Here is a 26,006-nt window from a genome sequence, read left to right on the forward strand (position 1 = left end):
TCTGGCTAACTCAAAAAGGGCTCCGCGCTGCCACTGCCTCTGCTGCTGCCGCTGCTGCCGTCACCACCACCGCCAGCCACCGCAGGAACTCTAGTTTTTGGCTTCTGCTTCCTCTTGCTCCACCCCTTCCTGCTACGTCAGCAAGTACAATGGGGCATGGAAGATCTTTAAATCCCATAACCCTTACAGTTCCTTATTCCAATAATTACAGGTCCAGATACAAATCCAGTTACTATTGCATTCATAATTTTAAGAAAAATAAAAAATACTAACCACCAGTATGCTTTGGAACTTGTCACTTCTCATTAGAAGGAAGGAAACAAATATTTATCAAGCACTGTGTGCTTCTCATTTGATCCTCACAACAATCCTGAGGGATAGATGCTATTATTATCACCATTTTACAGTTGAAAAAATTGAGTAAACAGAAGGTGACTGACTTGGCCAAGGTCATGCTATTAGAAAGTGTCTAAGATTGATGTTTTTGTTCAGTTGTATCCAGCTCTTCATGACCCCTTTTGGGGTTTTCTTGGCAAAGATACTGGAGTAATTTGCCATTTCCTTCTCCAGTTCATTTTACAGATGAGGAAACTGAAGAAAACAGGATTAAGTGACTTAGCCAAGGTCATACAGATAGTAAGTTTCTAAGGGCAGATTTGAACCCAGGAAAAGTTCCTGACTTTGGGCCAGGCACTCTATCCACTGCACCACCTAACTGTCCAGGTGTCTAAGACCAGATCTGGATTCAGGTCTTGCTGATTCAAGGCCCAGCACTCTGCTATGCCACCTAATAGCCTTAATATATCCTCTATAAAATGGGTGGGGCAGACTAGATGGTCTCTAAAGTTCCTTCCCGCTCTGAAATTCTCATAAAATTAAAGTTAATGTCTACTATTCAGATGGAATCTTGGTATCTGTAACAGATTATTGTAATTTGATGAACTTCACCTAGATAATATTTCCCATAACCTTTTAGAACTTGTCAATGAACCCTTAAAACACTGACAATGTTCACAGTAATTATGTGATCCCAATTACGGAGGCACTAACTGCTTTAGTAATGGCACAGAGTGGTCTGGAGTGAGGCAGCCAAGAGGTTTTGGTCTGGCTACAGTCTGTTCTGTATGACCTTGGACCCTTCACTTAAATCACTGAACTTGTTTCCTTTCCTGAAAATATGATGAGTCCAATTCTGGATTGGAGGCATGAAAATATAGTGCATTATAAATGTGGTGTAGGGATTTATACATGAGGGATGATGGGAGAGTAAAAGACGCTAGCACTGGTCCTAGATTTAGGAAAATCTGAGTTCAAATCCAACCTCAGATACTTACTAACTAGGTGTGTGACCCTGGGCAAGTCACTTTACCTCTCTTTGTTTTAATCTACTAGAGAAGGAAATGGCAAATCATTCCAGTATCTTTGCCAAGAGAATCCCATGGACAGTGTGGTCCTTGGGATCATGAAGAGTCTGACAATACTGAATCAATGAAGAGCAACAACAAAAGAACACCAGAGATCTCACATTCTTCCCCTCTTTTAAAAAAAATTATTTATTTATTAACTCATTCATTTATCTCTTTATCTATCTATCTATCATCTATTCATTTGTTTGTTTATTTTTGGGCCAGGTCTGTGATTCCCTTGTTTAGGAACTTACTGGTATGAAATTTTCTCTACTGAAGGTGGCATTGAAAGCAGATAGAGCACTTGGACTGGAGTCAGTAAGACTCCTCTTCCTGAGTTCAAATCTGGTCTCATATACTTACTAGCTATGTGACCCTGAGCAAGTCAAGAAGTCAAAAAAAGGAAAGGGTTCTGGAGAAAATATAATGAGTTCAGATGTACATGATTAAAAGTGGAAGCTACTTACATTTTTAAATCATTGTTTGGCTAAGACATATGCCCTGTAATAAAATAAAATAATGTTTTAAATTATCTTGTCTAATCTTATCCTTCTAATTAATTTTGTACCCATATCATTTTCCATTTGTAATGCCTATTCAAGACATGAGTTTTGATGGACTAACTCAATGACCTGCCAATCTACTGCATGCCAAAAATTTTAAAAGAACATTTCCAGATACAAAGAAAAAAAGATATGTAAGACTGAATTTCTATTGTCCATAGTTTAAGTACATGATAAATTCAACATGTTACCTTTGAAACCATAATAATAATATACATCAGCCCTGCCTCACTTAAACTCAATTCATTGGCAAGTCAAGACATCACCCTCTTGATAACATTCTTCAAGAATGAAAGACAAGCGAGGCCCAGAAGGCGAGCAGCTCAGAGGCAGGTCCTGAAGGTGCGGCCCACAGAGGCAGGCGAAGAGACCTGATCAACTTGGGGGGCAAGTCGTCCCACCAACCACAAGGGCCACTACCAGGCTTATCACCAAAGGGCTGCGACTGGAAAGAGCAAGGTAAGAACCAAATACAGGGGACACTCCAGGACAGCAAATACTTCTGGGACTACCACTTCATAGCCCAGAAATTAAAAAAAAAAAAAGCCCCTATCAGGACCTCCAAGGACCAGGATGACAGAGTGATCCCACCTGCTCCAACCCTCCCCCCACCCCCAACCCCGAAAACATAGTAACTATTGCCTCAGGGCAAAACCCTCTACAGTAAAGGCTTGGGATCCCTAGAGGAAGGGCGTGGCTAGGGCCCTGCCTCAAAATGGGTAGAAAGCAGACTACAAAGACAAAGACTCTGGAGTCCTACTATCCTCAGAGGGAGGAACCAAACTCAGAGGGAGACAATGTGTACTCCACACCCACAGCTGAAACATCAACAGGGAATGGGTCCCAAGCACAGAAAGCTCTCCTAGATGAGATCAAAAGGAAATTTGAAAACTAAATGACAGAGATAGAAGACAAAATGAATAATTCTCTCAAAACCAAAATTGCAAAATTAGAAAAACATTATAATGAAGAAAACAGCTCCCTAAAAAGAAAAGTGTATGATATGGAAAAGGAGCTCCAAAAACTAACCAAGGAAAATGATTTGCCAAAAATTAGAATCAACCAAATTGAAACAAATAACTCTATGAGGAACCAAGAATTAGTCAAACAAAACAACAAGAATGAAAAATTAGAAAAAGGGGTAAAACATCTCAATGGAAAAATAACTGACCTGGAAAACAGATCCAGGAGAGATAATCAGAATCATAGGCCTACCAGAAAATCATAATGAAAAAATGAGCCTGATCAACATTCCCCAAGAGCTCATTAAGGAAAACTGCCCTGGGATACTAAAACCTGAGGGTAAAATAGAAATCGAGAGAATCCACCAGACCCCCTATGAAAGATATCCCAAACTGAAAAGTCCTCAAAATGTTGTGGCCAAACAACAGAACTACAAGGTAAAAGAGAAAATACTTCAAGAGACCACAAAGAAACAATTCAAATATCTAGGATCCACAGTGAGGATCGCACAGGATTTGGCAGCCTCTACACTGAAAGATAAGCAACAGTAGAATACAATTTTCTGGAAGGCAAAAGAGCTTGGGTTACAACCAAGGATCACATACCCAGTGAGACTGAACATATTCTTCCAGGCAAAGAGATTCAACTATATAACAGAGTTCCAGACATTGCTGATAAAAAAAAGCCAGAGTTCAATGGAAAATTCAACCTCCAACTACAAGATGCAAGAGTGACATAGAAAGGTAAACAAGGAAAACACACACACATACACACACACACACACACACATCCTGCTATTTAATAAGAGCAAACTGTTTATAGACAAGTAGAGGGTATGAGTAGAAAATACACAAAATGCTGATTAAAAAAAATCTTATTAAGGGCTACAAAGGAACTGCAATGGAAGAAGAGGAATGAACGAAGTGGAAAAGGGTAAATTATGCCACACAAAGAGGCATAAATAGAATATAGCAGAGGAAAAGAAAGGAGGGAGATGAGTATCGTATGAGCTTTTCCCTCACTGGTTCTGGTTCAAGGAGGGAATAACAACCAGTTAAGCATAGGACTCTATGGAGAAGAGACGCAAAAAGTATCACATTAGAGGGAAAGAGGGAAGGGAGAGGAGCTTCACATGAGATTTGTCCCTGTCACTCTTGGTGGGAAGAAGAAATAACATATTTCATTAAGTATAAAAATATCCTACAGGCAGAAGGAAGGGGAAAGGGCTATGAAAGGGGGAGGGTGATTAGTAAGGAGGGAAGAAGTAAGGAGGAAGGGGAGGAAAAAGGAGGGGAGCTGATAAGGGAATACTGAGGAAGGCAGTGGTCAAAAGGAAAACAATTAAAGGGGAGAAGGGAGAAAGGGAAAAAAAATATGAGCATTAACAGAGGAGGGAAGAGGATAGAGGGAAAGAAACAGATAACAATCATAACTGTAAATGTGAATGAAATGAACTCTCATAAAATGGAGACAGATAGCAGAATGGATTAGAAATCAAAATCCTACAATATGCTGTTTACGAGAAACACATCTAAAACAGAGGGATACACACAGAGTAAAGGTAAAAGGCTGGAGAAAAATATATCATGCCTCAGCTAAAGTAAAAAAAGCAGGGATAGCAATCCTTATCTCAGATAAAGCAGAAAAAATTGATCTAATTAAAAGGGATAAGGAAGGAAACTATATCCTGTTAAAAGACACCATTGAGAATGAAGCAATATCATTACTTAACATATATGCACCAAGTGGTATAGCATCCAAATACCTAGAGGAGAAGGTAAAGGAATTAGAGGAAGAAATAGATAGCAAAACAATACTAATGGGAGACCTTAATCTCCCCCTCTCTGAACTTGATAAATCTAACCTCAAAATAAACAAGAAAGAAGTTAAGGAGGTGAACAGGATTTTAGAGAGGATAGGTATGATAGTTCTCTGGAGAAAACTGAATGGGGATAAAAGTGAATATACTTTCTTCTCAGTGGTTCATGGCACATACTCAAAAACTGACCATGTTCTAGGGCATAAAAACCTTACAATTCTATGCAGTAAGGCAGAAATATTAAATGCATCCTTCTCAGATCATGATGCAATAAAAATTATATGCAATAAAGGGCCATGGAAAGACAGACCAAAAACTAATTGGAAATTAAACAATTTAATTCTAAAGAATGAGTGGGTCAAACAAGAAGTTATAGAAACAATCATTAATTTCATTCAAGAGAATGACAATAATGAGACAACATACCAAAATTTGTGGGATGCATTAAAGGCAGTTTTTAGGGGAAGTTTTGTATCCCTGAGTGCATACATGATTAAATTAGAGAAAAGGGAGGTCAACAAATTGGGCATGCAATTGAAAAACCTAGAAAAAGAACAAATTCAAAATCCCCAATTAAATACTAAATTAGAAATGTTGAAAAACAAAGGAGAGATTAATAAAATTGAAATTAAGAAAACTATTAATTAATAAATAAAACTAAGAGCTGGTTTTATGAAAAAACCAAAAAAATTGATAGACCCTTAGTCAATATGATAAAAACAAAGAAAGAAAAAAAAAAAACAAATTATAAGTATCAAAAATGAAAAGGGAGAATCTACCTCCAATGAAGAAGAAACTAAAACAGTAATTAGGAATTATTTTTCCTAATTGTATGCACATCAATTTGACAATCTTATGGAAATGGATGAATATTTACTAAAATACAAGTTGCCCAGATTAACTGAAGAGGAAATAAATTACTTAAATAACCCCATCTCAGAAAAAGAAATTGAGCAAGCCATTAGTCAACTCGCTAGGAAAAAATCTCCAGGGCCAGATGGATTTATTAGTGAATTTTATCAAACATTTAAAGAACAATTGATTCCAGTACTCTACAAACTATTTGGGAAAATTAGCGACGAAGTCCTAACAAATTCTTTTTATGACACAAATATGGTACTGATACCTAAATCAGGAAGAGATAAAACAGAGAAAGAAAATTATAGACCAATCTCCCTCATGAATACAGATGCAAAAAATTTAAATAAAATATTAGCAAAAAGACTACAGCAACTTATCTAAACTTAATACACTATGATCAGGTAGGATTTATTCCAGGAATGCAAGGATGGTTTAATATTAGGAAAACCATAAGTATAATTGATCATATCAACAATAAAACTAGCAGAAACCACATGGTCATCGCAATAGATGCAGAAAAGGCTTTTGACAAAATACAACATCCATTCCTATTAAAAACACTAGAAAGTATAGGAATAAATGGAGCCTTCATTAAAATAATAGGTAACATCTATCAAATATTATATGTAATGGGGATAAGCTAGAAGCATTTCCAATATGATCAGGGGTGGAACAAGGGTGTCTACTATCACCCCTCTTATTCAGTCTGGTACTAGAAATGTTAGCAGCAGCAATTAGAGAAGAAAAAGAAATCAAAGGAATCAAATTAGGCAAAGAAGAGACAAAGCTATCACTCTTCACAGATGATATGATGATATACTTAGAGAATCCTAGAGAATGAAGTAAAAAACTACTTGAGACAATAAATAAATTTGGCAAAGTTGTAGGATATAAAATAAACCCACCTAAATCCTCGGCATTCCTATATATTTCCAGTGAAATTTGACAGCAAGAGATAGAAAGAGAAATCCCATTTAAAGTTACTGTAGACATTATAAAATATTTAGTAATCTACCTGCCAAAACAAACCCAGGACCTATATGACCACAACTACACAACACCTTTCACACAAATAAAGTCAGATCTAACTAATTGGAAAATATCAATTGCTCGTGTCTGGGTTGAGCTAATATAATAAAATTTTACCTAAATTAAATTATATATTTAGTGCCATACCAATTAATTTACCAAAAAAACTACTTTATAGAGCTAGAAAAAATAGTAACAAAATTCATTTGGAAGAATAAACTTTCCAGAATATCAAGGGAATTAAAGAAAAGAAATGCTAGGGAAGGTGGAGTAGCTATACCAGATTTCAATCTGTATTATAAAGCAGCAGTCATCAAAACTACTTGGTACTGGCTGAGGAATAGAGGAATTGAATAGTGGTTCAATGGAATAGATTAGGCACACGAGATTCAGAAGTCAACGACTATAGTAATCTATTGTTTGATAAACCCCAAGACCCCGGTTTTGGGGATAAGAACTCACTATTTGACAAAAACTGCTGGGAAAACTGGAATATAGTATGGCAGAAACCATTATCTAACACTATCTACAAAATCAAGTCTAAATGGGTGCATGATCTAGGTATAAAGGTTGATACTGTAAGCAGTCTCGAAAAACAAGGAATAGTTTACCTGTCAGTTTTGTGGAGAGGGAAAGACTTTATGACTAAACAAGAATTAGAGAGCATTATAAAATGCAAAATGGATAATTTTGATTACATTAAATTGAAAAGCTTCTGTACAAACAAAGCCAATGTAACCAAGATTAAGTGGGAGGTGGGAAATTGGGAAAGAATTTTTACAACCTATGTCTCTGATAAAAGACTCATTTCTAAAATATACACAGAATTGAGTCAAATCTATAAGAATACAAGTCATTCCTCAATTGATAAATGGTCAAAGGATATGAAGAGGCAGTTTTCAGAGAAAGAAATTAAAGATATCTATAAGCACATGAAGAAATGCTCTAAATCACTGTTGATTAGAGAAATGCAAATCAAAACGACTCTGAGGTACCACATCTCACCAGTCAGATTGGCTAAGATGACAAAACAGGAAAATGACAAATGCTGGAGAGGATGTGGGCAAATTGGAACATTAATGCATTGCTGGTGGACTTGTGAACTGATCCAGCCTTTCTGGAGAGCAATCTGGAATTATGCCCAAAGGGGTATAAACAATTTCATACCCTTTGGTCCAGCAATACCACTCCTAGGGTTATATCCCAAAGAAATCAGTGAAGTGGGAGATAGACCCATATGTACAAAAATATTTATAGCAATTCTTTTTGTGGTAGCCCATCAATTGGGGAATGGCTGAACAAGTTGTGGTATATGCATGTTATGGAATACTATCATGGTATCAGAAATGAGGAGCAGATGGACTTCATATTTACCTGGAGAGTCTTATATGAACTGAGGCTGAGTGAGAAGAGTAGAACCAGGAGAAATTTGTACACAATTACAGACACAACATATGTGTGATGACCAACTTTGATAGACTGGACTCTTCTCAGCAATGCAGTGATATAAGTCAATCCCAAAAGACTCATAATGGAGAGAAATATCTACATCCAGATAAAGAACTAGAAAGAACTGAGTTTATATCCAGATTGAAACAAACTTCCTGATCTTTATCCTTTTCTTGTTTGGTTTTATGTCCTCTTTACAATTTTTCATTCCATCTGATACAATCTGTCTTTATAACCTGATTAATGTCTAATGTGCAAGTATTTACAGATCCTATACTTGACTGTAAGCCACCATGGTGGGGAGTGGAGGGAGGGGCCAAAATGTGAAACTCAAGGAATTGTGGAATTGAATCTTGTAATCTAAAAGTAAACAAACAAATTAATAAAAATTATCTAAAGACCAAAAAAAATGAAGGACAAGCAACAATAATATACATAGTGCATTAAAGTTTGAAAAGTGCTTTACAAATATTATCTCATTTGATCTTTACAAAAACCCTGAGAAGTAGGTGCAGCTATTATCCCCATTTTACAGAGGAAGAAACTAAGACAAACAAGAAGTTAAGTGACTTGCCAAGGGTCAGAGAGTTAGTAAATGTCTGAGGCCAGATTTCAGTTCAGGTTTCCCTGACCCCATATCTAGCACTCTATCTGCATCACATAAATCTTTCAAAGTCCTTTATAAGAGTTATTTCCTTTGAGTCTCAAAATAGAGGTGGGTGCAAGTAGTATTATTATTCATGTTCCACAGACGAGGAAGCTAAAAAAGGTTAAGTGATCTGTTCAAGGTCACACTGCTAGTAATTTTGAGAGACCAGACTGAAGCCCAGGTCCCCTGACTCCATGGCCCCTATCTTTCCGCTATATATCCTGGTTAATCCTCACTATCCCATATTACTGCCTATTTTCATCATAGTGGCTACCAACCCCAGTAATTCAGAAGACAACAGATTTAGAGCAGAAAGGAATCTTAAAGATCATCTATTCCAAAACTTCCTATTTTATAATTAAGGGAACTGATCCCCAGAGAGAAGTGAGCTGCCCAGCATCACATGAGTAATTAACAGAAATGCCATGATGTGAATCCAGGTCCTCTGTCTCCATTACATTTTCCACTATATTGTGCCACATGGAAGCAATCATTCATTCATTCAAATATTATTTATTGAGCACTGACTATGAGCATGGTACTCAGCTAGACAATGAATGAGTACCCTCTCAGCCCATCCATTCCCACAGCTCCCTCCATATGGTGGGAGTAAAACCAGGGCAAGACAGTTTGTTCCTAGTAATGGCAAGTTCAACTACACTGATAAAGTGTAAAAGGGAAGTTGTTTTGTATCAGGTCAAAGAGGGTTCAAAGTTATTGGTAATTCTTAATTTTCTCCTTAGACTCTTTTATAAAGGATATTCTTCTGGTTCTGGTATTTAGTGGAGCGGCATAATTCTTGATAAGTCACATAGCATCCTAGACAATTCTCTAAGATTCTCCATTTCAAAGAAGGTGGTAAATCACATTGATAAAGGTAGTTTCCTTTCCAGGAAGTACTCCATATCAATGAAATCACAAGTTCGATCTCCATCCTTTTCCTTATGTTAGATGATGGTTATTAATATCTGATTGCTGCCAGCAGCAGATGGGCATTCCACAGAGGAGGTGAAACGAGACATGGGCCACATGAGCCAGTGGAAACTGAGCCAATTTTATTCATCTGAGGGTCAAGTATATATACTATATCTAAAGCACTTACATCAATACCTTCTTATGGGAAACTTCACATAGTTTGCAACATGAGGCACCTAACTCACAACTTTTCAAGAAGCTACTCCTGTGGGATGCTTCCTTGCTTTCTTATCTAATGTATCACTACTTTATCTATATCACTCAAGCAACCAGGGTTTCAGGGACTGCCAGAATGTTCCAAGCCTCCCTTGCACAGGGCATGAGTGACTGGGGGTGGTCACTCAACATCCTGAGAGACTGAGCCTAGGTAGGAGGAAAATAGGCTCAAGGCCTGGATTCACTCCCATGGCAGACCCCTCAGAGCCCTTGACATTGCCCCCTACATGGTGTATCAAAAGTCGAGCAGTACATAGAGAATGTACTGAGCACAAACAGAGCCTGATCAGACTCCACTCAAGTCCTTGACATGTCCAGTGCCCCCTACATCTGATGACTAGGAAAATGGCCCTTGGGGATATGGAGTAGGCAGGATAGAGAATAGACTTTGGACCAAGAATTGGAGCCACACTTGTAGTAATTAACAGTGTGAGTCAGAGAAAGAAATTAGAGAGTGCAATGCTGAGAGAATGAAAGTCGGTTCATGTATTTGTATCCAGGGAGAATCCCTGCCAATTTTGATGGTTTATGGATGTGTCCATATATGGATCCCTAGCACTTTTAAATTGGTATATAACCCTAAAGTATTGGTTTTGCCTGAGAGAACAAGGGGGAAGGGGATTGGGGTCATTGCAAAGGCACTCTAGGCCTCTTTCCTCTGTGGTTTGTCAGGTGAGGTAAAATATAAATTAGAGCCTGATGTCTTGCCCATGAAGTAATTCTAGCATTAGGTGGGCATGAAGCCATGACATTGCAGGAGTTCTGACTTCACTGTCTTCCTCCTGTTTCATGCTTTGATCCTTTTTGTCCCCTAAATAGGAGTCTTATGTTGGATCCCTTGGTTTGCTTTGCTTCCCTCATTTATTCATGTTGCCACTTGACTTTTGGGCTTTTTGCCACAGTAGGATTCTGCTAGCAGACAGGGGAGCTTCATCCCAAATGCTGGGGTTTTCTCAGCTGCTGAAGGTATGAGCTGGGTGCCCTCTGTGAAGCCTCCACACGTTCTGGCAAGCTGGTCACACACCACGGGACCTCCACCTTAGACCGCAATCCAGATCCAAGCAGGTTAAAGTAAGAACGATTACCCCTCGGACTGGTAGTTTGGTTCCCCTACAGTCTGCAGACCAGAAACTGAAGCTATCATGTGGCTGCAGCTGCACTGCTGCAGCTCCTCAGCCACTTCTCATCCCGGGGGTAGAGGCCGACTGTACTCCCAACTACTGGATCTCAAAGTCCACACTGCACTGACCTCTCACTTTGTCCTTAGTATCTATGGGTTGATGATTCTGGAAACTGCCACAGCTGCTGGTGATCTAAAGTCCCTCCAGCCAACAGCTGGTCAGGCCCACCCTGGGGCTAAAACATCCGGCTCCCCACCAGACTGTGGTTGGCTCTCAGAGTGCTGTGCTGGCTGCTCCCTGATGGCCTGCTGGGCTGTCCTCAGTGGTAGGTTAGCTTCTCTGTGTCATTTTATTGGTTCTGTAACTCCAAAATTTGTTCAGAGTCACATTTTTCATGAATTGGAGGTGGTGGGAGCCAGAACCCAGCACAAGTCCTGTTTCTACTCCGCCATCTTGACTCCACCCCACTTTCAAGCATTCTTGATGAAAAAACCAGAGCTGAGAAGAAAATTTTACATTCAAATACAAGAAGCATGAGAAAGTAAACAGGGAAAAGAAATCATAAGGAACTTATCAAATAATAATTGTAACTTATGAAACTTTTCTCAGTATGAGGATAGTTGCAGGGAATATAAATGTGTGTATATATATGTATGTATGCATGTATACATACATATATATGTCTATATAGGAGTTTATATGTATGTATGAATACATATGTGAATGTGTATATATATATATGTATGTGTGTATGTGTGTACAGGTATACATAGACGGAGGGCACAGGACCAATTGAATAGGAAGGAATGATACTTAAAAGGTGAAATTAAGAGGTGAGAGGGGATTATAATGAGAGGAGATGGGGAGAGACAGAATGGGATAAATTATCTCATATAGAAGAGGCAAGGGAAGAACAGGAAGGCAAAAGGGAATGGGTCGAACTTACTCTCATTGAATTTGGCTTAAGGAGGGAATAACATATACACTAAATTGGGTATCTTACCCTACAGGAAAGTAGGGGGGAATGGGATGAGAAGGGGGATGATAGAAGGGAGGGCAGATTGGGGGGAAAGGGTAGTTAGAAGCACACATTTTTTAAAAGGGACGGTCAAAGTAGAGAATAGAACAAGTGGGGGTGGGATAGGAGGGAGGGAAATACTCAATCTTTCACAATATATCCACCATGGAAATGTTTTTTGTAACTACACATGTACAACCTATATTGAATTGCTTATCTTCCCAGTAAGGGTAGGTGACAAGGGAAGAAGGGAAAGAATCTGGAATTCAAAGTTTTAAAATCAAAATTTTTTTAAAGTATTATTATTATTATTCTTTTCTTACATGCAACTGGGAAATAAGATATACAGGCACTGGGGAATGGAGATCCATCTTACCCTACCAGAAAGTCAAAAGGGGAATGAGGGAGGATATAGGAGAGAGCAGATTAGGGGAGGTAGTATTCAGTGAGACCGCTGTTTTGGGGTGGTGGGTAGGGGAAAGACAGGGGGAAAATTTGTAACTCAAAATCTTATGGAAATGAAGGTTGTAAACTAAAAATAAACATAAAATTTAATTTAAAAAAAATACAAAATGGACATGTACAATTAGATTTCAGTAGTCATTAATCAAGGAACAAGGGATACCCTGGAAAATGGGGATCCTGGAAAATCTTCCCATTGGATTTAACTGTGTGGCCCTATGGCTAGTATGTGAGAGAATCTTGGAGGACTGAACAGATAAGGTCTTCATCCTTTGTCCACACTCATTCCTGATTAGAGGCTATGGGTCTGGGTCCCAGATTAAATGAGATTGGAGTATCACAGATCAGGACCAATGGAAAAATTTTGCTGAAGACTCTTTCTAAATACAGTTATTCATGGGGCATGTGAGTGTGCATCAGAAATAGAATATATCCTCTGCTAAATTGGACAACCAGTTTGAATTCCTTGTGAAGACTGCAGAGTTTGAGCAGAGGACCATTTCCAACTTGGACATGGGGCCATAATGCCATGCTGTGGTGAACACAGGACCAGACAATCGCCTAATCAAGGATGGAGAAGTTATTACTGCCCAATGATTCTCCTCACATTAATCAGAACACTCATTCCTCAATGACCAGTGTTGAATGTTGAAAGGGATCTCATCTAGTCCAATCCATACCTGTACAAGAATGTTCATACTACCTAAGTGATGAACAGTCATTTCATCTTTTCTTAAAGATGTCAAGTGAAAGCAGACCCACCACCTCTTAAAGCAAACTAGTCCACTGTAGATTCATTCAAAATGTTATGAAATAGGGGTGGCTAGGTGGCACAGTGTATAGAGCACCAGCCCTGGAATCAGGAGGGCCTGAGTTCAAATCTGACCTCAGACACTTAACACTTACTAGCTGTGTGACCTTGGACAAGTCACTTAACCCCAATTGCCCTTCAAAGAAAGGAAAAAAAAATGTTAAGAAATATTTCCTTAAATCAATATTAAAATGCCTCCTTTCCCTCCATAGGCCCTGATTTTACCCTTGAGGGATAAGAAAAACAAATCCAGTCCCTCTAACATGACCAGCCCTACAAAAATCTGAAGATAACTGTTATATCCCATCCTCCCCAAACAAGATGTTTCTTCTCTAGGATAAACATCCACAGTCCTGTAAAGTAATGCTCATTATGAACTCTGGGAGGACTACAGACCATGCTAGTCTGGTGATTCTCTTGATGAGAATAAATGCCTGAATTCAAGTCACTAAGAGTGCCAACATCATAGCTGCAACTTAGTATATAGCAGGTTCTCTTACCCAAGCAATGTGTCACTGCTGGAGGAATCTCAATATTGTGTTTAATTACCTATTTCTTTTTTTTTTGCTTTTTGGAGTAGAGAAATTGGGGTTAAGTGACTTACCCAAGGTCACATGGCTAGTTTTTGTGTTAAGTGTCTGAGGCTGGATTTGAACTCAGGTCCTCCTGACTCCAGGGCTGTTATTCTATTTACTGAGCCACCTCGCCACCCCCTTATTACCTTTTTTTTTGTGGTAAAGATATACTGGTGCCATAGTGCACAGAGTTCCAGGCCTGGAGTCAGGCAGACTCATCTTCCTGAGGCCAAATATAGCCTCAGACATTTACTAGCTGTGTGACCCTGGGCAAGTCACTTAACCCTATTTGCCTCAATTTCCTCCTCTCTAAAATGATCTGGAGAAAGAAATGGCAAACCACTCCAGTATGTTTGCCAAGAAAACCTCAAATGGGGTCACAAATAGTCAAACATGACCAAAAAACCTGAATGATAAAAGACATACTGAGACAACATGGCATCACGGATGAAAACCTAACCTCAGAGTCAGAAAGACTTGAGTCAATTCCTGTCTCTGAAGCATATTGATTTGGTCACCTTCAGCAAGTCACTTAATCTTTCAATGTCTTTTATAATTCTCTGAGAAGGTAAGTGGCTCAAGCATTGGTTTGCTTTGGTAGAGAAAGTTTCTTCCCTGTGAGTTCCCTATATCAATGAAATCACAAGTCCAACCCAAAAATTTTAAATGCATATTAGACCATAATGTTAATGGCTTTCCTATTGGGTGATATGAAAAAGGGAACAAGAGGCTGAATGGCAAGTGAGATGTGTTATACCTGAGCTCTCTTCGGAGATTGCCTTGTTGTTTTGTTTTGCTGGGGAGGTGTCTTAATGCGGCAAGGTGAGTGTTGCTATTTGCTTGGGGTTTGGGGTTTGTTTTTTTGGCCTTTATTTCCCCGGTACTTAGCACTGAGAATGGTTTCTAGAAAGCACTTAAAATGTTTGTTGATTGACTGGAATGAAATACCAGGTGGGAGTAGAAATATGGTATGTCAAACTTGTGATAAGTTTATGAAATGTTATATATGAATTATCCTTTTACATTTTTAAAATCCTAAATGGAGCTGAGAGAAATCTGGTCTATTATGGGAGCAAGGGAGAGCAGGTGTTTTCTGTGTTTAAACCAACTTTCTAACTACTTTCCTGGGCAAGGGGATCAAACTTTCTACTTCCTCTACATATCTTTGCACATGGGGATCAAATCTCATTTTTATAATATTAATAATGGTCCACACCCACATAGCACTCCATTTAGAGGTCTACCTTTTTAAATTGTATACTATTCATGAGGATGGCTAATGTGCTTCATTTGTACAGACAAGTGAAAACTCTGCCACAGCAGGTGCAAGGGTCACGTCATTCATTTAATGATTTATGTCTGTTACTATTGTTTAAAAAAATCCTACCCTCATTCCCACCCCCAGAGGAAGACTTATTGGGGTCATCTCTGAGTCTTCTTGTATTGCCAGATTTGGGATACCTGTAAGGAATGGATCGTATAGACAACAGGAAGGTTGGGTGTCACCAGAGGCGGAGTCCATTCAGTCTATAAATCCATATCTCCCAGGAGGCAGATTTCACTCCACCACCTGTAGCTGGCCAGAGGATCCAAGTGTTCTGTCCTCAACTCCAATCATGGATTTCTCTCGCAGAAGCTTCCATAGAAGCAGAAGCTCCTCTAGCCAGAGCAGTGTCAGCCTGAGTATGTCAGTGAATAGGAAGGGGAGTAGGAAAAGTGTTTATTCCCCCAGTGTCTATGGTGGGGCTGGAGGTCAGGGTACCCGGATTTCAAGGACCAGCTATGTGACCAGCTCTGGAGGTAACGTCATTAGAAATTTATTTGTTGGCAATGAAAAACTCACAATGCAGAGTCTAAATCAACGTCTAGCCAGCTACTTAGAAACAGTACATTCTCTGGAGCAGGCCAACTCCCAGCTGGACATCCAGATCAAGCAATGGTATGAGAAGAGCTGTCCCACTGTAAGCCGGGACTACAGTGCCTATTTCAAAACAATTGAAGATCTACGAAATCAGGTAAGAGATGCTGGGCAACCTTTTCTTTTTCTTCTTTCCATTTCTTTTTTTTTGGAGGGGGGGTAGAGGGGAAGCAACTGGGGTTAAGTTACTTGTTCAGGGTCACACAGCTAATATGTGTCTGAGAGGTCAGATTGGAGCTCAGGTCTTCCTGATTCTGGGCCAGAACTCTATCCACTGAACCACCCAGTTGCCCCTAGGGTGACTTCTCAAGGCAAATCAGATCCATGGGATTTCTCAGAGAAATAGATAGAGGGCAATAATGTTGGTCACACAAGAATAAAAGATCTAAGACTGGAAAGGACCTCAGAGGCCATCTAATCCAACACTTTCATTTTATAGTGAGGAAACTGAGGTGACTTGCGCAAGGTCACAGAGGTGAATATGAAAGGTGGAGATTACACCCATGTCCTCTGACTCCTGAGCCAGTGGATTTTCCACTCTTCCATGCTCTTCCCTATGTCATCTCTGCTAATGATGATTTAAATTTGATCTATAATTATCTCCTTATTTTGTAAGTTTTTACCTGCCTATAGCTTCTCAGGACTAATGGAATAGAATAGTTCTCTCTTGTACACCTGAATTTTGAGAAATGTGACAGTAGTTGCCTCTTAATTGCCTTGTTCACAATACTTTCCCCCAATAATTTCAGAGGCTTTCTTCATTCTCAGAAACCTTATAATCTAACACCAACACATATTGAATCCTAATATAGATGAATACCAATATATTTTGAATACCTATATACATGAATGCCAACATATGTTGAATACCTATATTGGTATAGAACACCAATACGTATTGAATACTTATATAGATGAATACCAACATATATTGAATACCTATATACTTTAACACCAACATATATTGAATACCTATATAGATGAATAACATTGCCGCAGATATGAGTAGTGAGAATGTAATAAAATAGGGTAGAAAATGGTTAGTCTTGCTTGGAAGAAGATTCAATAACGCCTGAATTTATTTTAAGCCTATTAACCTATCCTAGTTACCATTACTATTTTTTTTCCAGCAATACTAGTTGGGAGGCAGTGACTTGTAATGGATAGAACTTGAGAGCCAGGTTCAAATCCTACCTCAAGACACTTACTGACCTTGCTAATATTAGCAAATCTTTTAACTTCTCTGAGCTCTAGTTTCATCAGTAAAATAAGAATGATGTACTACCTGCTTCACAGGCTTATTATGTTGCAAAGTATAAGATAAACTGTTATTACTGTAAATCAACATTGTATTCTCTCTATTCTTTTTTTCTTGCCCTACAGTTAGATGGACCCTTAGAAGTCCTGTATTCCAGTCTCATTTTTCAAACAAGAAAGCTAAGGCCCAGAGAAAGGAACTTCCCCAAGGGTCACACAAGCAGGCTTCTAACCTTAATCTTCTGACTCCTGAGTCAGTATTCTTTCCACACGTGATGCTTCCAAATCCCATACACAAAAACTATGGTACGCAGGAAAGGTGGGCTTCTCTCTTTTGTCAATTCCATGTCCTAAATAGACTTTGGCCTTAAAGAAAGCTTAAAGTTCTGGCAGGTAGCCTTTGCTTTTTGAACTCTCTATTAACAAAGCAGAAAGTTCCTTTTCATTATCTTTTCCTCTTTGGGAATAATAGACCCTTAAAGCAAAAGGTAAAGATATATCAGACATCAGCTAGTCGAGGTACTTATAGAAAACTCCTTGAGAGCCACGGTGGGGACTCAAGACTCAGACAAAATGTATTCTAATTTTTGTCTCCACTACCAGGTTATTTGCTCTAGGCTTCTTGTGAAAACCTACCTTTATAAAAAACAATTATAATCTGGGAAACCATCCCTCTTCCCCAACTCCCTCTTTTCATACAATTTTCTGAATGAATTTTGTAGATAATACAAGTATATAAGCTCACTCTGATCTGTATAGGACTTTTGGAAGATTAAGTGAGATTCCATAAAGGGGATACAGTTCATAAACAAGCAATATGTCAATTGTAATTGTAATTTTTTTAAACCATTAACATAGCTAAATATATGTAGACAGATCCTAATTGGTGAGGAATATAGATACTGCTGGTGGTGGTGTTAATGTCATAATAAAAAAGCACTGAATTTTGAGTCAGAAGGCTTGGTTTCAAATCCTAATTTGGACATTCACTGGCAATGTGACTGGACAAGTTAACTTCTCTTCTCCTTAATGTCCTTACTGATAAAATAAAGAGGTTGGACTACATGACATTTAAGCCACCCTTAAACCCTGGATCCATGAGACTATTACCTATACATGGGGGAGGAGGAGGAAAAATGAAAGTGAAACCAGGTTCTCTCAAAGGTCCCTCCTTAAGACTTTCATACTATGAGATCTCTCCTAGCCTCTGTAAAAGGGGATCATAATTTTACTTTGGGCAGTTTGGCCTCAAAGCCATTAAGACCTGTGTTCCAGTCCTACCTCTGACACATCTTGGCAGTGTGATCCTGGGAAAGTCACCTAACCTCTTAGTGCTCTAGGCAACTATATAAGATTCTAAGTTGAAGAGAATGTACTAATATGCATTGGTAGAGGGAGCTTCCAAGAAGTTTCACAGGGGGCCATCATGGCTGGATCCTAGCATGCATGGGAGGGGAATAAAGTACGGAAAGACTAGAAAGTCTTAATAAAAGGATTGTTCTGTAAAACTCAGACTCAGTCAAAAGGTCACATACAAGAACCCATAGAGCAAATTCCCCACCCCTAGTATAAGATGAGGAAATTCCCTCTCATAAGACAGGCTGCCTCCTTCTCTACAATTTAAAGACCTAGAAAGCTGCCTAAAGCACTGAAAATAAGCAACATGCCCATGGTCACACAGCCAATGTGTTAGAGGCAAGATTTGAACCCAGGTCTTTCTAGCTTTGAGGCTAACTCTCTATCTAATAAGCCACACTGCCATTCAATAGTTCAAAGCATTTGTAATTTCCTTTCACTTTTTTTTAAGTGCCTGATATGATTATTGTCTCCAAAATACCAGAGGTATTTTGAGGTATTGTATTTTAAAATAAATTTATGTATTGGAAGTTTCTAACCAGTTGTTAATTTCCCTCTCTCTATTCTCTCTCAATTTTTCTTCCAGATTAAGGCTGCCCAACTGGCCAATAACCGTTGTATCCTGCAGCTTGATAACTCCAAACTGGCTGCTGAGGATTTTAGAGTGAAGTAAGTCTGACCACAACTGTGAAACCTCTCTAAAGAATTGTTTTTTAGAGGCTATTGGGATTAAGTGACTTGCCCAGGATCACACAGCTAATAGGTATCTGAGACTGAATTTGAACTCAGGTCCTCCTGAATCTACCAACTAGTTGCCACAAAAATTAATCTCAATGAATAACTGAGCTCCTTGGGTTTGTGGGGAAATTGGGCAGAGTTGGTTTTAATAAGCCTTGAATATCCAGACAACTGTTTATCCGAGAAGCAGTCACTGAATCTGGGTTAGAAGTGATCTTAGACCTCATCTAGTCTAATCTCTCATCTATTTCAAAAATCCTTTCAGCATTCATGGCAGAGGGTCATCATTTGGACTCTCAGGGACGGGGAACTCATTCTCTCGGAAGTCAAACCATTTCCTTATTGGGCAGCTCTAACCATTAGAAAGTTCTTTATTTTCAATTGGATTGAAAGCTACCTCCTTTGTAATTTGTGCCCATTGGCCCCAATATGGATTCAAAACCCCACTCTATCTGTGTAACCCAGAGCAAATCATAACCTCTGAGCCTCATTTTCTCACAAGCAAAATAGAGAAATTAATACTTGCTTTATAGGATTATGAGGAAAGATTTCTATGGACCTAAAAATATTATCAAATCTCAACTACAAAAGTAGGAGGAATGAGGGAAAAACTTGTTTAGACTCATATGACTCTTTGTGATCCCCTTTGGGCAAAGATACCAGAGTGGTTTGCCATTTCCTTCTCCAGCTCATTTGACAGAGGAGGAAACTGAGGCAAACAGGGTTAAGTGACCTGCCCTATACAGCTAGGAAATGTTTGAGGACAGATTTGAACTCAGGGAGGTACATCTTCCTCCCTCCCGGCCTGGCACTCTGTCCACTGAGCTACCCATCTGCCAGAAAATACTGAGGAAAAAATACTTAATCTCAAACAAGAGGATAAGACTCCAAAAAAGGGGCAGATTTAAAGATTTAAGAACTAGCTTACAGTTTGTTGAGCACATTTAGATTTACAAAGAACTCTCCTTATAAAAGTCCTGTGAGGTAAGTAATGTAAGCGTAAGTATTCTCCATCTTTCAGATGAGGAAACTGAGGCTCAGAGAAATGGATGACTTTCCAAGAGTCATACAGCTACTAAGTGTTGGATCCAGGGCTTGAACTTACAGGTCCAATTTCTCTTTCTCCTAAACTTAGGCCAATGCATAGCCCTAGAAAAATGCTTATCCCGCCCCCCCCCTTTTTATTAATTCAAAACTTGGCATTAATTTAAAATTTGTGCTATAGTAGGCCAGTGTTCACCTCAGAATTATTTTGGATTTATTATTATATTAATATTATTATAAGAAAATATGTTGAATCGAGAGCTGGTCTCAAAACTGGAAGGACATAGATTTCAACACCTGGCTCTAACATGAGACGTTTGACATGTAGCAAGTCATTTAACCTCTCTCTGGGGGCTCTAGGCAACTCTCTGAACTGCTCAGTCACAGAGAAAGTGGTCAACTGCATTGGAGGAGAGAATTTCCTCATTTGGGAGTTCCTTATACCACTGAGATCACAAGTCCATTCTCTGTCTCCATCCCTAAGAGTAGTATATGCATAAACAAGATGATTAAGAAAAAAATATCTTCTAGGACTTTAGAAGTACTAATTAACATGTGTTTACCTGCATATAAGTAGAGAACAAATAATTTTTATCTGTTTACAAAGCACATTTAAAGGACCATGAGGCATCAATCCTGACAACCTTTACTAGCAGAGATTTCACTATAAGCAATTTGTGAAATGATATTTCTCTTTTTTATTTTCATTTACTTATTTTATATTGTTATATTATTTATATAATGCATTATATTATTTATATTACATTTAAATTTATTTTTCATTTAATGTTTTAAAATTCTGAACTAAACCCCCAAATTGAGCATTTTCCTAAACATAGTAAAAGAGAAAAAGAGAAATCTAAATGAAACCATAGACTTCCATTTCATGCTTTAGCTTTTTTCAAAGTATATATTATATTTCTATAATATACTATACATTTATTTATATTTTAAAATATATAATAAATTCCACACTTTACTTTCAAAACTGCTCTGCTTGACTGTGCTTCCTTCTGAACTTAATTCCATTATTTTCTGTCCATTTCAAGAAACATTTGAATCAACCTCTTTTGGAGGGCATCAATATTACTAACTCCTCTTTTTGTTTCCAATTCCAATTAAAATTGTATTTCTCCTTTTTTAAAACTTCATTTTATTTTTAATTTATGGAACAAAATAAACATTTCCATAATGTAGCATAATAAAAAAGATAATTGCATGCAAAACTGCAAACTTGTTATGTACAACTTTCCATTCCTTTTAAATATGTAATAAAGTTATCATGTAAATTTCTTTAAAAAAAAAACACGAAAAAGCCTATAATACAGAGGCTTCATTTTTTGAGATCTCACTTCCCCCAAGAGGTTCATATGAGTGAGATTTCTCTATAAAACCAACCCCAACCATCTTTCCTTATTCAGGTCATATTATCGAACCACATTGTGTTGACACAGTAATACAAATGTTTGCCATTAGCTTGAAGTTTTATTTGAAAGGCTTTTTCCACATGCAGGACAGATTAGACTTACTCTGCTTAGCCCAGAAGGTCGTGCTAAAAACAATGGGTAAAAGTTTCAAAGTGGCAAATTTAATTGAATGTAAGAGAAATTTTCCATAACAATTATTATTAGCCCAACATAGAATAGGTAATCTTGAGAAGCAGAGGATTTCAGTCACTGGAGGGTGTCAAGCAAAGATGATGTGAATGTATATGTTAGAGGGGATTCTTTTCCAGGGACAGGTTGTATGAGATGAAAATTGACATAGTAGCAACAACAACAATGATTGACAAAGCACTTACTATATACACCAGGCACAATAATGATAATGTATAAAACACTATGTGCCAGGTACTGTACTAAGTACTTTGCAATTATCTCACTTGATTCTGTAGAACAACAAGACATACACGTTGTTATTATTTTAATTTTACAGATGAGGAAATTGAAGTAAACAGAGATTAAGTGACTTGCCTAGGGTCACACAGTTGTGTAAGGCCACACTTGAACTTAGGTCTTCCTGACTTCAGACCCAGCCCTCTATCCACTGCACCATAAAGATACTGGGAAATATTCACACAAAAAAAGGGCCTCACAAAGACAATAGCCAAAGAAGTAATTGACCTTTGCATAACACAGATTTTTTCAGAACTGTAACTAGTAGAAGGCAAACAGCTCTTTGTCCCAGGGTACCATAAGTTCTAGGCTGTTGAGAGCTCTTATACTCCTTCAGCAGGCAGAAACCAGTAAGCTTATCAACAAGAATAATTAGTTAAAAAAGGAAGCTGCTATGTGTCCTGCTCCCTCCTCCCACCCTCCCTGTACAGTTGCTTCTCTCTGGCCCATGCTGACCTTTCTCCCTCCTGAGAAATGACCCAGTCCCCATAATTGTTCATTACAACTATGCTTATCTTACAGGTTTGAAACTGAGCATGGAATAAGAATGGCTGTGGAGGCTGATCTGCAGAGACTGCATAAAGTATTTGATGATCTCACCCTACAGAAGGCAGACTTAGAGATACAAATTGAAAGTCTGACTGAAGATATGGCTTTCCTCAAAAAAGGCCATGAGGAGGTGAGGAAAAGAGTCTGGGTCCTGGTGCCCTGTGAGCCCTTCCAACAGAAATGTGACGCAACAGGAGATACTGGGACTGCTGATGTTCCTTTTTCTGTCATTTTGATCCATTTTTAGCTTTAAGGTGAATGCAATAAGGTCTTTAGACCACTGGTATCTTCTCAAGCTAGGTAGAGGTACAAGAATGAACTTAAGAATAAAATTGATGGAGATGCTGTGTCTTTTAGGAAGTTGCTAAACTGCAAGGACAATTGGGTAAAACTGTAACCGTGGAAGTGGATGCTGCTCCTGGACATAACCTTGAAACCATCATGAATGAAATGAGGGAGAAATATGAAATCATGGCACAGAAGAATCTTCAGGAGGCCAAAGAACAGTTTGAAAAAAAGGTGAGAAAAAAGACCACATTTCCAGATGGTCCCCAAAAGAGGGAACAACTTAAATGACTTTCTTTTCTCTTTGTGCTTTTTGATTTTTAGATTCAAATTGTTCAATACGATATCCAAGTGAGCATCAATGAGATAAAGACCAATGAGGCCCAAGTGACTGAGCTGAGACGCAAGTATCAGAATGTAGAGATAGAGTTCCAGTCCCACTACAGCAGGGTAAAGTAGATCTGATATCATACCATGCAACATAATATAATCTGGCATATACTAGTGACCTTTGTGTGTGGTTATTGCTCCAGACCTATTAAATCATTGGTGTAACTCCTAGTATGGAAACTCCCTCTGCCAATGCAAACGGGCAACTCATTTGTAACTTAGAGACTAAGAGTTGCCTGGCAGTTAAGGGACTTGCCTACTAATCAGTCACCCAGATGGCATGTGTAAGAAGTAGGACTTGAACCCAAGTCTAACTCCAAGGTCATCCCTCTCTCAATTACATCATCCTGGCTCTCATACCTGTTAATATATACATACATATGTATATGAGTATGTATATATGTATGTGTATATATATGTATACACCCCAAATGTTCACATGGACTATTTGTGCCCAATCTGTGGCAGAACATTCTGAGCTCATGTTGGTCTGATTAGCCACAGTCAGACACACTGAAACTTGACTCTAACATAGTGATGTTATTTTGATCCTCTTCCATAACAAAGGACAACAACCAATCAACTGTGTGTGTGTGTGCACCAATGTGATGATATACAATGTATGATAATATAATAGCAATATAATAAACTATACTATTGGGGACTGTTCAAATTGGTAATTTCATCAGTTCAGGAAACTCCCAGCAGGGAAATTTCCTCTACTAATGATATGTATCATAGATGTTCAATCATTTTTTAATTGTGGCCAGTTCTTCATGACCCCATTTGGGGTTTTCTTGGCAAAGATGATAGAGTGGATTGTCATTTCCTTTTCCAGGTCATTTTTACAGATGAGGAAACTGAAGCAAAGAGGGTCAAGTGACTTGGCCAGAGTCACAAGGCTAGTAAATATCTGAGGCTGGATTTGAACCCGTGAAGATGAGCCTTCCTGATTTCAAGTGCAGTACTCTTTCCAGTGTGCCTCATAAATACAATAAACAATATTAACAATTTTGTGTCAAAGAATTGGGAATGAAGCAATTGCCTAGTGATTGGAAAATGCTAAATGAGTTGTAGTACATGAATGTAATGTGATATAAGAATATGAAGATAGAAAAGCTTGGGAAGAATTCTATGAACTGATCCAAAGTGACATTAGCAGAATTTGGAAGACAATGACAACAATAACGATAATATTGCTTATAGGTACAATGTCTGTAACAATTATTTTAATGATCTATATTAGCACAGTGCCCTATATCTTCATATTTGTCCAGTTGAAAGAGGGTTTTATTATTTTAAATAATAATTATTATTTAAAACATTTGTTTTAAATTGTTATTTAAAATAGTTATTTTAGATTATTATTTAAAATAGTTATTTTAAATTATTTTAAAATAAATTTCAATAATTAACACTAGTACTGATAATTAAAATAATTTTTAAAAATTAAAAAATTTTTTAAATAAACTTTTAAAAGCCCTCATTTCATGAATCAAGTCTTCTTAAATGAGTTCTTGACCCTTTTTTATGTCATGGACCCTTTTGGAAGTCTGGTAAAGCCTACAGAAACTGATATTTTGCCAATTAGGTCACATAAACGTTTGCAAATAGATTTCAATCATGTGTGATTTAGGAATAGGTCTAATAACTACAGTAATTTCAAAGTAGTCATGAGGATAAATGATATTTTGAGATATTTGCTACAACTATAATGTAATATGAAAATATTTGCAATTTCTATTGGCTACAAAATCACAGACGCTGCTCTTACTACATCGGTTTGTTGCCTGCATTCATAATCGAAGGAAGTTTTAAGTCTCATTTAGAGGTTAGTGAATATAAAGATGTAATTTTTTTCCCCATCCGAGTTCACAGACCCTCTGAAATCTACAGAGCTCTAAGCAGATGCTCCATTTTAGAGGAAAATGTTAGCAATAGTCAGGAGATCTAGATTAGAATCTTAGTACTGTAATTATTAATTGTGTGACCAGGGGTATTAGCTTTTCTTTGGCTCTCAGTTTGCTCATCTGTAAAATTGAGGCAATGATTCTTGCACGATCTACTTTACTGGGTTTTAGTGCGGAAAGTGTTTTGTCAGCCTTACAAAGTTCAATCCTTTATTTCTTCATTGTAGAAAGAGTCTTTAGAACGCGCCCTCGAAGAGACCAAAGCCCGCTTTGGTTTGCAGCTGGCTCAGATTCAAGAATTAATAAGCACTATAGAGGCCCAGCTGATGCAAATCCGATACGACACAGAACGACAAAATGAGGAATACACCGTGCTTCTGAACATCAAGACCCACCTGGAGATAGAAATTGCCACTTATCGCCGCCTCCTGGAGGGAGAGGATGTCAGGTGAACCATCATCACCTGTGGGATCCGCCAACCTGCTCTGCGGCAAAGGCCGCTGTCTGGAAGAGGCTGTGCGGGAAGGGGAGGGAAAAGAAGCCAAAACTTGGACTCCAGCTGACTTCTAGTGCTGTCAGAACCAGCACCAGGACTGTGACCTAGGTGTCTTAAGGCTGGCTCAGTTCTGAGGAAATCTGAAGTATCTTTGAATAAAATTTGAATGCGAACCATTGTCAGGGAAACTATAGTATCTAAAAGCAAAAGAACTATTGAAAGGACATTAAAACTAAGAGTCTCCCTCCCCC

General features: G+C 38.2%; 1 protein-coding gene across 1 annotated transcript in view; it reads left to right on the forward strand.

Moving 5' to 3' along the window:
• The first annotated feature begins 15,340 nt into the window (after positions 1-15,340).
• KRT20 (keratin 20) overlaps positions 15,341-26,006 on the forward strand; it is a 14,768-nt gene continuing 4,102 nt past the window's right edge. Inside the window, exons 1-6 of the mRNA XM_069074176.1 lie at positions 15,341-15,932; positions 19,035-19,117; positions 22,648-22,804; positions 23,032-23,193; positions 23,284-23,409; positions 25,487-25,707. Coding sequence (XP_068930277.1) covers positions 15,534-15,932; positions 19,035-19,117; positions 22,648-22,804; positions 23,032-23,193; positions 23,284-23,409; positions 25,487-25,707 — 1,148 coding nt within the window. The 5' untranslated portion in view covers positions 15,341-15,533. The remainder of the gene's footprint in view (positions 15,933-19,034; positions 19,118-22,647; positions 22,805-23,031; positions 23,194-23,283; positions 23,410-25,486; positions 25,708-26,006) is intronic.

Source organism: Petaurus breviceps, unplaced genomic scaffold (assembly GCF_028583685.1).
Source record: "Petaurus breviceps papuanus isolate PSGF00001 unplaced genomic scaffold, PetGlider_PUasm1.0 90887, whole genome shotgun sequence".
Classification (NCBI taxonomy): Eukaryota; Metazoa; Chordata; class Mammalia; order Diprotodontia; family Petauridae; genus Petaurus; species Petaurus breviceps.